Source organism: Amblyomma maculatum, chromosome 9, assembly GCF_055883805.1.
Source record: "Amblyomma maculatum isolate TAMU_Amacu chromosome 9, ASM5588380v1, whole genome shotgun sequence".
Classification (NCBI taxonomy): Eukaryota; Metazoa; Arthropoda; class Arachnida; order Ixodida; family Ixodidae; genus Amblyomma; species Amblyomma maculatum.
Genome location: NC_139352.1, coordinates 121,585,926 through 121,604,518, shown reverse-complemented (window position 1 = coordinate 121,604,518; position 18,593 = coordinate 121,585,926). Strand labels below are relative to the sequence as shown.

At 45.1% G+C, this 18,593-nt stretch overlaps 1 protein-coding gene across 1 annotated transcript; it reads right to left on the bottom strand.

The window, feature by feature from the left end:
• Positions 1-3,237: 3,237 nt before the first annotated feature.
• On the bottom strand, positions 3,238-17,301 carry LOC146180274 (uncharacterized). The gene is made up of 3 exons (XM_084579478.1): positions 17,115-17,301; positions 16,232-16,378; positions 3,238-3,500 (listed from the first exon to the last, which is right to left on the bottom strand). The coding sequence occupies exons 1-3, from the start codon at positions 17,263-17,265 to the stop codon at positions 3,385-3,387; spliced, it is 414 nt and encodes a 137-aa protein (XP_084435604.1). The 5' UTR covers positions 17,266-17,301; the 3' UTR covers positions 3,238-3,384.
• Positions 17,302-18,593: the final 1,292 nt, after the last annotated feature.

Here is an 18,593-nt window from a genome sequence, read left to right as displayed (position 1 = left end):
CCTTTCATGCCTGGCGTCTGCCTATAAACTCGTCGAATTTGCGCCTAATTTAAGCGAAACACGCCACCCTTCTGCGCAAATTAAATTTTCAAAATTCGCGGCCATTATCATCATTATCGTTTTTGTAGCGTCTTGCGCCATCTGTTGTGTATGTACACCAAAAAGAGAAAAAAACCAAAACATTCAAGATGGCTGCCTCCATGTTTTGCGCTGAGACGCATAAGTGACCGTCTTTTTTGAAGATTTCTCGTCCTGAATGTATACCCATAACAAAGTTTCACGGTCCTCGCTAATAAATAACACGTCCCGCATCCAAGGTGCTGCTTTTTCTTGCAGGTAAGGACATAAGACGTCAAAGGGCCGCCGCACGTCCTCGCGACGGCGCGATTGTTCAAGCTATACGAGATGTTGAGTTTTGTTGCGCCGGTTGTTTTGTGCTTTATGAAAGTTATATCTTTGTGCTTAGGTTCAGAAGTGTGCACCTAAGTGCCAAGGAATGGGTGACGCCGGGACTAAGGAGGTTGAATCAGGACAAAAAATGTAGGCTTTTCTCAGGCTGTCCGAACTCTATTGCTTACCGCTGTTTTTGCCCGAAGTCCATCGCTTTTAATATAATTTATTAACCTTTTTTCCTCGGCCAGCACATTGATGAGCACTGCGGCTACGTAGGGCCCATCGCGCGGTATTCGAGGGAACTGCTCTTGATGGCATAGAATGCCACCACGGTAGGGAAGATTTCTCCTTTGGCTGTACTACTCTTGTCTGCACCCCTCGCTCTGTTGATGACATTCGAAACGGCACCGCATTTTCATTTACCTTATGGAATGAAAAACGCAAGCGGTTTAACTACTACCGAGGCACTTTTTTGTGCGACTTTTATGCTTCTGAGTGTTCTTTGCTAGAAGCTCTCCGGCACCGATGCTTGCTGCTTGTGCTAGTGGAACGGTAGAAGTAGTGGCGTTCACGGTTTACATTGCTTGAAAGCAGTTTGTCTAGTGAACACTTCGCAGACTTGCAGCTTGTGTCAGCAATACGGCTATTTAATGCAGCAAAATAGAAAAATATTAATGCCATTGTCATGAGGCGAGCCCAAGCTTTTAAGAATGGAATTATCTAGTGGTTGCATAGCGTTTGACCCAACAGACAGATGACTCCACAGGCTGAGAATATTTAGTCAGCCATTTCCTTTCCTGTCCTGTGTACGTACCCTCTCTCTATTTTGTAATGTTGGTAATTTCCTACACCTAGAATAAAGCAGCTTGTGCTCTGCCCTGTGAACCATTTAACCATTTAACCTGCTCAGCACGAGTGCCAATGCTTTTTTGTGGGTAGTGCACCAATCAGGCCAGTAGAAGACTTTACTGCCAAATAGTGCCATAAGCTTGAGCTTATTGAAGGCACTGTGCAGCTGAAAAAAGCCATTTAGCAATCGCCATTCCTTGCAACTTTCAGGCTCCAGGGTGTTTCCGAAATGCAAATTTATTGAAGAACCCTGGCTAGTTTTGTTCAAGCTTGGTTGCGGGTTAAAATGATGCACATTAGCCTGCTGGCAAGCTTGCACTGCAATAATTTGCACAATGCTAACGAATTAGGCTGCTGGCAAGCTTGCACTGCAATAATTTGCACAATGCTAACGAATTAGGAACAGCCCAACAGCTTGAGTAAGCTTGAGGCTTTGTCACTGCAGCCTCCTTGCACACAGCGCAGGTTGTGCACAAATGTTGCTTGTTTGCCAGGCAAAATCTTCTAGAAAATGTTTCTGCACCTGAAAAATGTTTCTGCACCTGCCTACAGGTACACCAGCTGGGAAAACTTTTCATGCCGTAGATCTGTTTTCAGCCATGTTCACTTGTACCCTGCTGTGGTGGCTCAGTGATAAGAGAGCTTGATTGCCGATCCCAAGGATACAGGTTTACTCTCAGCTGCGGTGGCAGCTGATGGAGGCGAAATGCAAGGCGGCTTTGTACTTTGCGATGTCAGTGCACATAAAACACCCAGGTGGTCAGAATTTTCTGGAGCTGTCCGCTACAGCATCCCTCATTGCCTATAGACATTAAACCCCATAAACCGAACAGAACACTTGTCAACTGTAAACTTCCATAAGGAGAAAATCTATGCAGCTCAAAAGCAGGCCCTGTGGCTGCAGACAGTTCACCAAAATGTATATGCGAAATTAATTGCAAAATAAAGTACAATCCCTTTGTGCACGTTACATAAGGCATTGCAATCCAAGGCAAGCACAGATGGTGAAGGTAGGGCAGCGTATGTCTAGTTATCAAAAGGCAGTATTTCTGTGCATATCAGCAAAGTATATGGGGTTTTATTTCCAGGCTGTAGGAGGGCCACAATTTTAGCCTCTTGGGAACCTTTATTGTGCACTACTAATACTGCTGCATATCATACGGGCATTTTCGCATATTGCCTCTATTGAAGCAGCATCACTTTTCTATGTAAAAGTGAACATTCTAGTGTCTCATTGCAGGTCTGCAATAATCATTGTAAAAATGTTGAGAATCTTTCAGACGACTGTGTACAAACTTGACTAACTACACATAACTTTCCGCATCCACAAAACCATATGCTGGCTTAGTCCTTCATCTCAGAGCTTCATTTGTCATTGGCAATTGTGCCAGTATTGCCAGTGACAAGTGGCACTTGTCCAACCTGCTCTTACATTGCTTGCACTGCCAATGAAAAAGGAATAGATTTGGTAAATACATTGATTGCATTTTCAACTCTACAGAGCAATAGTTATCCATGGAAAAAAAATGCGCATTTCAGCCTTTAGTACACATTTTTGGCATGACAGAAGTCATTTTATGATAGTGCCACACACAAAGAGTGCCGGTGGCGGTGATGCCTCAACAAAAAAGAGCTCTTTCGTAAAGTAGTTCAGACAGCAGCTTCGCTGACAATCTAGAATTTGTACCTGACAGTTACTCTGACCCCGTTTGCGATGTGCGTACACTGGTAAAAAAAACAAAACAAAGATGGCAAAGTGACAGCATGCTTTACTAATGAAGGAAACTTTTTAGAATTAGAATGGTATGAAAAACATTACAACTAAACCTGCCGATGTTAGTATGTTTTTCGGGAGTTAATTTGGCGGTTACCGGGTTAACGTGCAGCTAACTCCATATAATTAGCATCAATTAAATGCTGTGTATCTTGGGGACCATCATTAACAATGTGATGCATGTGAGCCATCACATGCTTGAGTTCATTAAACATACAAGATACGTAGGCACCTTTTATTCAGACAGCATTTGTATACAAAATCAAAAGCACCATGGCAATGTCAGAAGCAGCTTAGGCATATAAGCACAGCCTATTTTGAACATGATGTGGAACAGGTTCCTTAGCCCTCTTATTTTTCAAAGTCGGCTAACAAACAGATGTGCATTTGCAAAAACCTGCATGGTATGCAGATGAGCCATTCCTGCCACTAACAAAATGAGCCACTTCACAGATTTCCATATGGTCCTTCCAGTCTTTGAACTCTGCAAAAAGAAAGATTTTCCAAGTTGTCAAAAGTGAGTCTCAAAAAAAGACAGCAAGAAACAGAACTCTTGTAGACTGGAAAATACAAAATGTAAAAAAAAAGTACAGGTATTGCCAACACCAACGGATTGCACAAGTAAACTGCGTATGTTGACATCAATTTTTGGAAGCAGATTTCAGAGGCTAGGCTACACTGCCATGCAGTCAGCCATAACTACTGCTGGATGAATGTCAACATATCCAAAATGAGTTATCAAGTTGTCCTTTGTGTGCCTTCATAGAGGCTCTGACTAGGCTCAAACATGGCAAATAGACTTGTCCTCCGCACTCATTGGTTCTTTACGATGCCTGTCACTGGAAAGGCCTAAAGCTTTTCCTATTGGTTCATTGACTTGAACGAGAACATCTTCGGTGTAACTCCGCCTGGTTGGGTACTTGAAACAAAAGTTTAAGAAACACCATCACCAACCAAATTTTTTATTAGAACCCGACGTTTCGGGTCCAACTCGATCCCTTCCTCAGGGGCGACTAAAGTTTGAGGCCCGCAGTAGCAGGCACACGTGGCGAAGTCCAATTGTGTAGCAGAGCCAGGGTAGCGTCCCCAGATTCCTGTTCACTGCTGCAGCTGTCAGCCGGATGAACCGAAAAAAGACGCGACGTCTTTTGAAAGGGTTGGTCTCCACCACATCAAGTATGTTCACCTCGCCAAAGGCGATTTTGTGGTCGGCGCATTCGCAGTGCTCGGCGAGGGGGGTTGCTTTTCGAGTTCAATTGCCGGGCGTCATTTTTGTGCTGCAATATGCGCAGACAGATTTTTTGTTTCGCCGATATAAGAGGCAGAGCACTCTGAGCACGAGATTTTATAAATAACGCCTGGTTATTTTTCTCTAGGAATACGGTCTTTTGGTAGCGGCAGAAAACGGCAGACTGTTGAAGTGGTTTGTGCGACACACAGACGTGTTTGCGCAGGATGCGTGCAAGCGCCTCACTGGTGCCCGCCACGTATGGGAGCACAATGCGAGGGCGCTTCGTCGTTTCCGTGTTGACCGACCCTCTTGTCCTGCAAGCTCGACGGCGGAAAGCACATTGGAATAAAGGCGCGTGTATAGCCATTCTTCTTCAGATCGGCTAAGCATAGGCCGCTGCCTGCTACTGCGGGCCTCGAACTTGTCGCCCCTGAGGAAGGGACCGAGTTGGTCGCGAAATGTTGGGTTCTAATAAATAATTTGGTTGGTGATAGTGTTTCTTAAACTAGTGGTTCATCACACTGATTAACAAGCTAATGGCAGAAGGAGCACAGGTAACCTGTTCAAGAGCCTACATATGCTCTTTGCAACCATGTGTTCTTATTCCATCATTTACTATCAGCCAAAAAGAACTCAGTACTCTGTTTGACAGCATTATCTGCACATTGGATTCACTTTCAGAGTTTATTTCGTTGCAACAATGTGCCAATCACGACAAAGGCACTGGTCATCGAACAACAGAATGCCCAGTGCTCAGTTTAAAGGCAACAAGGAAACAGGTAAACCTGCCAAGTACAACGATCAAGAACAATGTAGAAGCAGTGTTGTGTTGTGGCAATCATTCGAGGTAAATCTCTGTGCATCATCATTGTACAACAAAAAGAGTAAAAGCTGCATCCAGGTGGCGTAAAGCGTGAAAAAAAAAAAAAAAAAAAAGCTTTGCGGTATGACTTCCCCCTCAAAGAAGCATCGGCCCAATGCTCTACATTGAATAGAAAGGTAGGCAAAAATAAACATTAAGCAAAATATAAATAGTGTCCATCAGTTATAATAGGGCTTTAGGCACACAACATACAATTTCTGGACATGTATCACCCCTGGGGTACTGTCAGTAACATCTGGGGACAATTCCATAGCCCATTTCATCTAGATGAGTGAACTTGATTTGCGGAAACAGCAGCGTAAAATTTATAGTTTTCATTAAATCCACGATGGTGATTCAGTACCTAAACCTAGAGTCGGTCTGCTGGCTTGTAATTTTCATTGTCATTGTAGGTTACGTTAGGCATTGGTGCCTTGCTGGCTTTTTATGCTCAGCTGGGCGAGTCGTCGGGCTGCTTCTGCACGCCGAAGGTAGGCAGTGACACTGAGGCTGTCCTTTTCCGTTACATGTGGCATCAGCATGACATCGAGTGCTGTATTAAGGCGAAAGCCTTTAAAGGGAAACTGCACCAGTTGTAGATTTTGATGAGTTTCAAGGAATCAAATGATTACAGCTTTCAGGTTAAGCATGCAAGATATCTTCGCGCTAGCATTTCAAACAATGGCGCAAATAGCGATTTAAACCGCTTCAGCTATCGAGCTTCTCCTCACCACACAGCGACGCTTGGGGGGCACATAATGACATCATTGACGGCACCAGTATGTTTCCCGCATGGAATGGCTTGGTTGGAAGAAGTAAAAACAAGGCTACCAAAATTGAAGGCCCAGAAATATTGTTTGATGGCATCAAAAAAGGCACCGCATGATGTGGGCGAAGGTAACGTAAAGAAAAAATATTACCGTCCGTGATGTCATCATCGAGCTTCTACGCAGTCCTTCAGTGCTGTGAGGAGAAGCTCGAATTGTAATCGTTGATTACTTCATCAGTTTTAAAGATAGCACACAAACACTTTGCAAGCATTACCGACAGCTTATGGAGAGTCAAATTCTTGAATGTCGCAGAATTCTCGAAAAGTGATGCAGCTGCGCTTTAATGGCTCATACTGTCGGCGTTCATTCGGTCACAATATAGCTTTCAATCAAATTACATCACCTGAAACCGAAACTAATGTCATCGGAAAGGTAAAAATCCTGCATCCACCGGGAATCGAACCTGCATCCCTCGCATCGCCAGCCTAAGCTTTAACCAACTGTGCCACACCCGGGATCGTGAACTGCACATATATCTTGTCTACAGTGATTTGGTTTGGTTTGGTTTGCCGGGTTTAACATCCCAAACCGACTCAGGCTATGATAGATGCCGTAGTGCAGGACTCCGGAAATTTCGACCACCTGGGGTTCAATAACGTGCACTGACATCACATAGAACACAGGCGGCCTTGCTTTCGTCTCCATTGAAAAGCGGCCGCCGAAGCCCGGTTACGATCCCGCATTCTTGGGAACAGTAGTCGAGCGCCGTAACCACTGCGCCACCCCGGCGGGGGCCTTGTCTATCATGAGGATGAGTTAAAACACACATCATAATTCTCCTTGTCTGCGTGATGCTAATGCGGCCACTCCCCTTTGTAGCGAGGGATCACAGAGTTCTTCATTAGGCCAATAAATAAAGGAGTAGAAAAAGAACAAAAACTATACCAACGGCTGTGCATTGGTCAAAAGTCTAGAAAAAAGAAATGAGGAAGGAAAAGGGGGAGTCCTTCAACAATCTTTTCGTTTACGCCACCAGTCAAGGCGGTGCTTTGTCACCTCTACTGCCCTACCCAGGGTGTGCTCTTTGGGTGGTGACATCGACTGCAGACCAAGTGCTGTCGAAAGAGTCTCCATCAGTGCTGATGTCGCAGTTGTAGGGGGGAGGGCCACAGTTTCGGGCACTCGATCACAACATGCTGTATGGTTTTATCGGCTGCGTCGCACTCGGAGCACTTGTGCGCAGAAAACCACTCCGTGCCTCGCAGAGTAACCCGCTGCCGTCCGCTGTCTCGTGTGTTGTCATAGATGTTCTCATTAGCGATTGTGTGTTTTGTGCTGGAGTCCACCGCCAGGGATGACTTTGCCCGTGCTTCGCTGTGCCATCTCTTCATTTCTGCTTCTCAAACCTGGTTATGGATCTGCTCTCTCCACGCAAGCTGGAATATCTCCAACAGGCCGGCTTGTGGAATTCCGTACTCCTATGCCAACCTTCGCGTTCAAAGCATCCATCTGGTGTTGGAGCACTTGAGTACGATGTACTTGTATACCTCGCTGGACCATCTATGGCGAAGTGCTCAGCTGGCGCTGCAAGGCAAGCTTGCGGTTGTCTCACATGCGACGATAGTAGCGCTGACAATGACGCTGCAATTAGTGATAATGACAATGACGGCATTAGCAATGATAACGGTGCATTTAGTTAATAATGATAATGAGAGCAAACGGATGCACCGTGTGCACCAGCAACGCTCAGCCTTTCGCACTTCTGCAGTGTAGATTCCACAGTGCTTTTGGAATTTTCGGGCTCCCTGCCATACACAAGGTGGAATGGAGTTGACCTGCTTCTCCGCTCCTAGCCGGCAGCAACAGCGCGGCAGGCTACTGTGCTGACATTAAAGCGAGAAACTAGTTACATCGGCTTAACTTTCAGGCCGACTGACTGTTAATGCATGCAAGGAGGACAATGCCACGGACAACGAGAAGTGGGTTTTTTACACGACAGATATGATGTGCTTCTCGCTTTCTACAACGATAATTAGTCTGAAGAAGCCTTTGGCCCTTTGCTTCGGCGTTGCGAGTCAGGTAGTCAGTTGCTACTATTATCCACTTGTTGCTAGATGTCAATGTCGGGAAATGACCTAGTAAGTCCATGCCGATCTGTTGGAATGGCCTCGCAAGTGATTGGTTTGGTTGTATATCCTGCAGTCTTGTTAGCAGTGTTCGGTGGCGTTAGCAGTCACAGCAACTCCTGACATAGTGCGTGACATTAGCAGATAGACGAGGCCAATATGGGCCAATATTATTTAACCTGAATGCGACTCAGAGTAAAATAAAGTTTAGACGCCCAGCTGTGGGCTCATCATGAGGGGCCTGTAGGATTTCATCGAGAAGGCCCACAGGGACAAGTAAGTAGGCGGTCAGCGTGCGAACGCCATTATAAAGCGCAAGGGAGGATAGTCCACGTTTGAACACTCTTAAGTGGCAAGGATGACTTTCCTTCAAGGTAGTCGAAGTCTGAAGGTCTATTCACACTTGCGACTAGATGAAGTCGCGCGACTGGTAGTCGCGCGACCAGAGGAGAGGAGCTATGTTCACACTTGCGACTGTCGCCTTTTTGAAAAACGAGTTGGGAGTAGGAAAGCTGCAGCGCGATGACAGCGAACGTCGGTAGCAGCCGCTTGCCAGACACTTCAGCTTTTTCAGACGATAACGCCAACGACGAATAGACGGTGTCAATATAAAATGTTGCGCCTGCGTGAAAAACCCATTTCTCTAAAGTTCATAGTGCTTACCGGATAGTACGAATATCTTTCCAATCTCCTCCCAGGCCATATCCTTCTCCCTGCATGCCTTTGAATTCCGGATGCCGTTTGTTGAAAAGGTAGGGGTATCCTTTAATTGCATTGAGAAGGTGCTCGATCTAGTACTCCGGGACCTCGCTGATTGGAGAAATGGTTTGCGACTAGTAGTCGCGCGACTAGAAATTCGAGCAGTGACCGATCGGCCCGCGGCAGTCGCTTTTCGACCGATGCGACCATTTGCGACTGTCGCTTTTCGACCAAAACGGTCGCGCGACCGCTGCTAGTCGCAAGTGTGAACGGGCCTTGAGTGCTGAATTTGCGTGAAGTAGGCCCCAAAATAGCATCGTTATTGTCTTCTTCCAGCACTTTTGGACAGGGGCTCGTGAAAAGCAGTACCATGTGTGCGTGGCCAAAATAGGTGTTTAGAGCAGCTCTTCGAGCAAGCAAATATGCTTTTTGGAGCAGCTAAATGGAGCAGAAAGCAGGACAGACGTGCTGAAACAGCTATGGAGCGGAAATGTTAATGTTTTATAGCAGAAATATCGGCTTTTTGAAGAAACTTCAGAGCATGTGGTCAATTAAATCTCCAATAAGTCATAAAGGCCTTTCTACCCTTCTTGGCAGCAGAAATTGTGCTGCTTACAAACAGGCCCGCTGTGTTCTGAAGATGTTTTACTGCACACTGACTGTAACCAACATGTGACCAGCGTGCAGTTTAAAGGCCCATTCACGATTGAGGATTGCAAAGGGTGTGCGATTAAGGAACCGCTCAGACTGACCGATGTTCACACTTGCAAAGGCAAACGGTGGGTCGCTTTCCCAAATTGGCCTCATTCAGAACGAGACTTGTCGACCTTGACTGCTCACCAAAACAGAAGCCGAATGTAAACCGAACTTCGATTCATATCAACTGTGTTGCTGATTGGTTACCGATTTAAGACCAGGAAGGAAACGTTGGACATGTGCCTTTTTATATATGGGAGTGCTTGTTGCAAAACAAGCTAACTCTCAAAACGTAAGAATAATGTGCTTCAGATTGTATGCTTAAATAATACAGCATGAGCACATCTATTTTGGCCTTCTCGACAATCTCTAGACGAAGCCCAAAACAAGTCCAAGGATCGCTAAGGTTGCACACTATAGTGAAGGCTTGCCAAAGTAAAAATAATATGCGAATGAAATATTTTTGCTGAAGAAAGAAAAAGGCTCTTAGTGACCACAATCCACGGCATGCATGCAAGAGTGCCGCAGTCACCATGAATAGCAGAAAGCATGGGGATGATATCGTGTAACGTCAGCGCCCAAGGTTGCCAAACCATAAAGCTGCTTTCGCTATTAATAATAAAAAATCATTATAAACTATCTACTGCACTTTATGTGAATGGAGTGAAATGCAATAATCAGTTTATGCTCAGATTTTAGCTGTCATGACCCCTTTAAGTGAATATAAATAGTTCAAGCATATGGTACCAACATAAGAAACACTACAGAATTATATGAAAATGTCACTGAACTACGAGCACGTGAATGATTAAGCTGCTAAATTTGAAAATAATACACAAGACGCGGGCAGGGTCATTAAACAGAGCCCTAGAATATAATTTTTTCCATCTCCTCACCTTCAGGTGCATTATCTGCTCTGGTTTAGAGCTCTGCTCTTAGTTTAGTGACTTCATATAAAAACAGAACCTCATCTGGACGTAGAACTTCTCTATGCGAAGAGTAATTTTTCTGTCATGGGCAGAATATCCAGGCTCGGGAACATCTGGGCTTTTCAAAAACATCGCAAAATTATGAATGTTGCTTGTCTTAATCTCAATTATTGAAATGAAATAAATAATTTAAAGAAATCGAATTTTCCAGCGTGTTTACGAGCTTTGCAAGCTCTGCAGACGTATAAAGAAGACCTCGGTGGTCAAAATTTGAGATGAATTCTTTTTTTTTTTTTGTTTTGTTTTTTTGCACACATAATTTGCTCAAAATTAGATACAGAATAAGTACTACATTTTGATTTGTGCCTGAACTTTCGAGCCACATATCTTGCAATATACCGGGTGCACGAGGCATTTGAGGATGCAATGTTGGCTTCAGGCAGAGAATATCTCCAGCAAATATATATATATTTTCACCAAACTTTAGGAGATATTTCTCTTACTGTTTATTTTCACATTACTCAATGAATGCGCCACTTGCAGCAATAACCAATTCAATTCGGCTTCGGAAATGGCTGCATGCACGGATCAGGTGGTTCTTAGAGGTACTGCCCATTGAGTTCGCAGTGGCGACCTTAAGAGTTTTTTGTATTATGTGGCCTTTTGTCGGCTTCTCTCTCAACGACGCCAGTGATTTCAAATCTGGACAACTAGGAGGCCACAAGTTGGGAGTGATGTGGTTATTGGAAGTTGTTGGCCAGCCACTCGTGGGTGACGCAGGCGGTGTGGGCGACGCAGGCGGTGTGGGCGAGAGCCGAATGTTGCTGAAAGACACAAGATTTTCCTTTCGAAACAGTATCAGTCCAGGGCTTCACAACGGTGGCAAGCACCTCTGCGTACTCGGCAGCATTAACGCGGAGTCCTTCTGCAAAACAGTGTGGCAGCATGACATCACCCTTGTTGCCGACGGCTGCTGACACCATCACAGACAGAACTTTTGTGTGCAATGCTGTCGGCACCTCATTAGCGCTTCCGTAAAGCCATCTTTCATTATGGAAATTAGCTTTTTGGTCTTGATCGAAGTTCTTTTCATCTGAAAGAAAAAAAAAGCATTCCAGGCTCTTCAGCTTGCCTAGCAAGCGCTTGGACCAGAGCAGACGATTCTCTCGACCTTTACCAGAAAAGAATCACGCCCTCCTCATCACACAGAAATGGTACCGCACGTCCTCGTGCACAGCAAGCCTGGCAGCTGACTCTACGACATCGAGCTCCTTTGCAATGTCCCACATTGACTTCTCTGGGTTGTCACTCACGATGACTTGCAGCCTCTGAAGAAAATCAGGTGTTCTGACGACGTCTGACCGCTGACTGTGCTTTTTCCTTTTCGCCACAGCGTCACAGCACATCAGTTCTGTCCGCACTTTGTTAACGAAAGGCTTCGCAACATTCAGAAAGTTGGCAATTTCCAAGTCGCTGTGGCGCACGGCCAGTGCGATGAGGACTGCATGGCGTTTCATTTCCTGTGTCAACTTGTGCTTCCATTATGCAACAAACTGCGCAGTATAAATGATAAGGGGTCAACCAACAAGAAGTCGCATGCCTAGATACATATGCTGAGCCTGCTGGTGTCTATGGCGATAAGGAGTAGTAACCTCAAATACCTCATGCACCCAGTGAGCTACGAGACTGCTATAACTGTGCCTAGTGACGGGCAATCAAAGTAGCTTCAACGTCCTCGAGCCTTCCCTCGTGAAGCAAGTGGTCAAATTCATCATTCGCAAAGAACACGCAGTGAGCAAAAAAAAAAAAAAAAAGAGAAATTACACGCTCTCAATTTGTGTTGGAAGTTTTTAGGTGCAATCAAATCCATTCGCTACAACCCATCATGCTTCGAAAATCTTAATGAAAAGCATAGGTAAAAAATTGTTCAGAGTGCAGTATGAAAGACCTGCAGTAGACCTGCAAGTAGTGCTAAAGGAACACTGAAAGAAAAAGTAGGCTTGCAGCGATGGTATACTGGCTCCTAATCACAAAAACACCACTTTCACTGAAAACAAAACTCTTATAAGGTAGAAAAAAGAGAACAGAAATGCAGGCATTGCAGAAATACAGAAATCACAAATGCATGCACAATGACATGCAAGGGATCCCGGAGGCTGCCTAACATGTATTATGGTTGCATGTTTGAATTGTTAATTTTTGTTTCAAAAATGGCAAAAAGACAGGCTAAATATTGGAAGCCAAAAATAAATTTGCGCTTGGCAGTGCCACAGGCAGTCAGTTTCGTTGTGGTATGTTTTGGTTCTTCGAAGTCACAGCTATGCATTTGGCATGCCCACATGGTTTCATTTTTGATATACATGCTTTGGTTTACAAGTGTGGAGCAGCAGAGTTTTCCTCTGATGAAGTTCATGCCTCAGTAAGCGCTTCTCTATTGAAAAATCTGGGATGAAATGCACACAGGATTAAGTTATAACTTACTGGGCAGAATAAACCTGCACAGACCCGAGTGGAGCTGGGAAAGAAAAGAAAGGCTGGAAAAAGTAAGATTTAAATTGCATGGGTGCTTAAGAAAAAAAAAAAAAAAGCGACAAAAAAAAAAGAAGAAAAAAAAAAACGGCCTCGAACAGGATTTAATTCTAAGTCCTTTGGAGTTTTAACTGAATGTCTTAGCCATTGCACCACACGAACAGCTGAGACCTCTCGCATTACATTACTTGTGTAGTGCAATTGCATTTTTTTACACACATTTTTCACTCACCGCTAAACAATTGCATCCCAAGTGTGCTGAATGCTTTTGCTGGCTGTTAATAGTGTCACCGATGTCTCATATCTATGATAAGCATAGGAGTTTGCCAAACTATCTCGTAATATTTCTATTTCTCTATTTTCTACTCTCCCAGTGTGCATGCACAGACCTTACTGGCACATCAGTTTGCCATCTGCAGGGCAGCGACTCTAGAGTGCACCACATAAGGTGTAGACACCCAAGGAAGCATTGAGCGAAAGGGAGCTCAGTTGGTTCATATTAAGAAATACAATAGTGAAGGAAACTAAATAAATTGAGCAAAACAGGCCCTGTGTACCCCTTTTTTCTTTTAACTTTCTGCCACAATGCATTGTTCACCCCTTGCTGCTATTCAAAAAAGACGGATCTGTAGCAGTCTTTACTCGTCACTCGTGATGGTAGCTCGGCAATGTCTGTGGCTGCATCCATAGCTTCGCTAGCTACAAACTTTGCCGCCACGCCGGCACTCGTACATTCTATCCTGTTAGTCAAGTGACCTCAACTCTAAAAAGCACCGCATGCTCTGTGGGTGCAAAGGTCAAGATTCACTGCGAGAACTTTGCAGTCAAGCTCAAGATCTATGCCTGGTGCAAACAAATAGACGGCTTTGGCGAACTGTAGCTTTAATTTCAGCTGCTGCTAGATTGCACTGCTCGCTATGCATCAAGAATCACGGAGTCTATGTCTACACCATCGTTTGCATCATTTTCCCAAGTCTAAATCCCTTGGAAGGAAAACAGACCTCTTCAACTTCAAATCGAAATATCTCGGCAAGAAATGTGTCTTGCTGCCGGACAAGCGACAAAAAAGTCACGAAACACTGCACTATTAGATTCTGGCAACAAAAAATATTGTGATGGGTCCCATACTGCAGAAAATCTGGCATCCATGAAAAATTATGGGCATGTATCTGGCAAGTGGCAGGAAGGTGACGCAGCACTGCAATGACTGTCCGTTGCGTGACATCACAAGGCCACTTGACATGACCAAGTCAGCAGGTGCTGCCACACAGGGTGCTTTTTATGGTATCAAGTTAAAAAGGAAAACAAAGAGAACATCGCTTGGAGCAATTACGCACCACTATTTGTTTCTTGCAGGTGTATCCGTGACAAAGGTGCATGCAGGGCTACCTGGAATCACTTGAGGCAAATCCTTGAAGCCTTTGTTATGAAATATTAAATATTGCAGACGTTCAGCTCTCTTTGAACCAAGTCAAAAGCATTAGCCATCGGCCGGTGCCGCATTTGTAGCTGCCGCTTCAGTCTTGGCTTGATTCCGCATTTGGTAAGCTTCTCGGCAATAGGCTAGTCTGGCTTCTCGTTCGATGTCTTGGCAACCTGTCTGGCATGGTTGCAGTCTCTGTCTTTGACGCAAGTGGATTCCTCTACACCACACTGCCTCCTTTTGTCATGCCGCCTGGTGAATTCACCCAACACTATGCTCGCGATCTCGACTGCACTTACCCAGAAATGTTTTAAAGCAACGAACAGAATATGGGCGCACAAAACACAGACAACAGAACATGTTGGTGCCGCTGCAAATGAATGAACAACGAAATAGCTATTAGAAATGACAGCAGTGCCTACTCTGCTGGCAGAAATCTTGAGCAAAAATTTCTCGTCAATTGGCCCTAATTGGCTATACAAGGCCATGCGACATTTTCCCATGAAAATAGCAGTGACTGAAATTTTTCATACTTTCACAATCATCTTCTAGCAAATAATGACCTCCTTTTGTTTCGTACTACATGCGCCATAGTGTCAGCAAATAAATTGCAATGCTGTTTGTACAGCAAGCGACTGCAGGCAAGGGACACGTCTGGGTGATATTTTTGAGGTAGTCGTGTAAGCAAGTTTCCAGGGCAAAAAAATTATGGCATGTAATTTCTTCCTAACAAAGATTACCAAAGTACTGCCTGCTGAGAACTTATTCTCTGCAAATAATTTCAACAGTGTATGGAGCAGAGCATAAATTCGGGCAGCCCGAAAACCTGGACCGGGCTGGAAAATTGCCGTTTTTATGGGTCTGGACCTGGCTCGGGCTTGACATGCAGGCCTGGGCTTGCAGCTTGCAGTGGCGGAACGAGGCCAGGCTGGGTAAAGCTGTGTATGGCTTCTTTTGGAGATGGAATTCCAGCACTAAAATCATTCCGGTGGTTTATGAATAAACCACTACTAGTACATATGTTGACAGAGAATGAGAGAAAGCTCATTTGTAAACAGAGTTTAATCAGTGCCACTCGGTGTTTTGTCCAAGTAATTTAGTACGAACATGCCGGGCTGCATTCAATGACACAAGTGAAAAAAGTTAAAAAAGGAAAGGCTCAAAACTCGATAGCGAACTGTACTACAATGGAGGTGTTATGAAGTGCTGTAACCTGTCATGCATGACACAGCCCGTTTGCATAAGCACGTGCCTACTGAAGTACTCAACACCATCAGCTTAGGATTTCTCAGAAATCAGTGAGCAAGAGGGTAGCTTCTAACCTTTGTGTTACCGCTAACGGCTGGACATTTGAAGCCTTATAACAGCCCCTGGACAAGGACCTTCAATTGACTGCTCGGCAGGCAGCCATCTGTTCATAAAAATTCTGACTGCCCCCCCCCCAAAGAATGTCTCTACGCTACAATAAATGCTGTAGGATAAGAGCTTATTGCTTTAGGAATCTTTACATATCCAATAACATATACATGCAAAATGAACAGACACTACCGCTTTTCGTCTCCACAGAGATGTGACAATGTGGCTGTGATTTCTTCAATGAATATGTAAATTTTGGTTTTTTCTGCCCTTGCCCACTAATGTTCCTGGGGCAAAGTTGCCAGGGGCAGTATTTTTGTAGGTGATTAAGCAAAGAACTTGCACCAAGAGCCAATTGCTTATAAGGAGTCATAGTTAAAATGCCCATAATCCACACCTTTTAAATGTACATTGTGCTAGATAGCTTTACATAAAATGTCTTGTCAAAATATTCTTCACCATGCCTTTGCTTCTGTCGGTGCTTTAACTGTGCCCTTCTCAACCAAGAATATTTTGCAAGGTTTGTCTCTCATCTTGATTTAATGTTATGTGCTAGTTAAGCAATACATTTTTAAGGCGCCTGTTCAGACTTACTTTGCAGGTTTGGCACAGGCCCTGTCGTGGAAGCGCAGGCCGGGTCCGGGCCATTAATCATTGCCGATGGGCTTGGAACCATGGATCCGGGATGGTCTTCAAACGTGGGCCAGGGAAGGGGCTGGAAAATCCAACCCGTGCAGGGCTCTAGTAAGGAGTGTAAGAAACTAAAGGTACAGGAAAAAAAAAAACACACACACATAAGGGGAGTTCAGTAGCGAGTTCATTACTTCGAAGCACCTCTACGTGGTCTCCGTGCTACAATGGAGTTGTCTAAACGGTATTTACGTTATCATTTCTGTTGTCTCAACAGAGCTTATCCTTTTGTCGTACCCGACGCAAACTAGGCAAAATCTCATCAAGGGTACGCAGAATATCATCCATATAGCTGCCGCTTTTAGCTGTGAAAGGTTCAGTGCTAGTTTCGAGCTTTTGGTGCTCAATATGTATCACTAGTTTCAAGCTAGTGATGCTCGAGCGATATCATAGGCAAGTACTTCACCCGGATGTGATCAAAACGAACAGCGTATGGAGAATCGGGGCCAAGAACGTAAAAAGCATAAAATGAGCTTCGTCGCCCTAAGCAGCTAATCACTGACGAGTGCCGTGAGTATCTGGTTGATAGAAGACAAAGCATCAAGCGCCAGTTAGCAGCATCATAAGACAGTGCAGTGCTCGCCTTCAACAGTGCTAAATTGGCGCGTGCTGCAAGTGCATACCTTGGCACAAATCCCTGCAGTATGTGACAAATAAGAACGGTAAGCGGACAGCATATAACCACGAACATTGCACGCAAAACTGGCAGCTAAAATTTGAACATGGCGGCACCTTCATTGGCATGCTTTGTCCACAACTAAAATATTTTCACAGACCGGGCACTAACCTTTCTGTACCGAAGCCGCAGCAGATGTGCCAGGGTTGTTCATGGCGCGCACACCAGTAAGTTCGATCGCACCCGTCCGTGCAACAGGCACAGTCTCGTTTACTACAACAAAAGCCACGGCACCAAACCGCCGCCGCGGCACCGGCGGCATCCCCAAGCAGGGTGGGTGGCGGGCGATGAGCGGTGGCCCGCCGGGCCCTCAACTAGGGACAATCCGACCTAGGGATTGCTAGGGATTCAGGGCGGCTGTCCAGCAAAAATCCAGGCAACACTGGCATTATTCATGGCGAGTTTTAGCCGCTCCCCTGCAGCTTTGGCCGAACATGTGGCGCCGTCTGGGAGGCGCCGCTGTAAAAGGCGGCTGTCTGGATCCGCAACCGTGGGTAGCGCCGACGCTGTGTTCCGATTTCTTTTTGGTTCCCCGTAAGAATAAAAAATAAACAGCGACTGAAACAAGGGCCTGTACTTACTTAGTCATTTCGAATCTCATATCGCACCCATTGCTTTTCGTTTCGGCTGCGCATTTCCCACTTTTCTTTTTTTTTTTTTTTTGTACAGTACTTGACGCTAGGTTTCTTTCAAGCATGCACGAGCGATCTCTTTGTATCGAGCGCGCAACACGCGAAAAACACACACAAAAAAAAACGGGTCTTTTTTTTTTTTTTACTTCTGGACCCAACTCGAGCTCTAAAAGTTGTAACAACTACTAAAAGTTGTTGTAACCAGCGCTGGCAGGTCTTCGGACACAGCCTGTGTTGTAGAGAGCGCGGAGCCAATTCCTGCCCAACGGGAGCCTTTTTTTTTTTTTTTTTCTAACGACTTCCTAATGATAGTTCTCAGCTGTTCTCGGTGCTCGCTTTTGGGAAGCCTAGCCTGACGTAAAAGACGTAGAAGCACGACATGGAGAGCGAAGCACATTGCAGGAGTGTGCGCTTGCTGACTTGACACACGTTCATGGCTCCCCGCAAAGAGAAAACGTCCTTTTAAACTAACAGCTCGATCTGCTGTTGTGTTTACGGGTGTCATAATAGTTATAAAAAAAAACCGTCGGGAGGCAATCGAAAATCAAGTTGTTGTTTTTTTGCGGTTTCCTTGGAAATCATACGAGAGCGATGTGTCGCATCGTTAACAGTGGCACCCGGCCTTGCAGATGCAACAAGGCATCCGTGATATTGCGTGGGTTTGCCAACAACTACATACAAAAAAAAAATGAATTACATATGTGGTGAAGAGACGCCGAAAGGGCCGAATAAAACTTACCTCCAAGCTGACGTCGTAGAAGGCGGTTTTCATTTCGATAGCGCATTTTCTGAAGATATCCGAGGGCCCTTCTGCACTGTGAAGTTCCCCGTGCACTCCACGTACGTGCTGGCTTCGTACAGTTTCTGACCGCGCACCAAGTCTTAAATCAAGTGTCAACATTCCCGATCACGCGAAATCCCCCGAACAGCACGCGCTGTGGAGCCTGCTCATCTATGG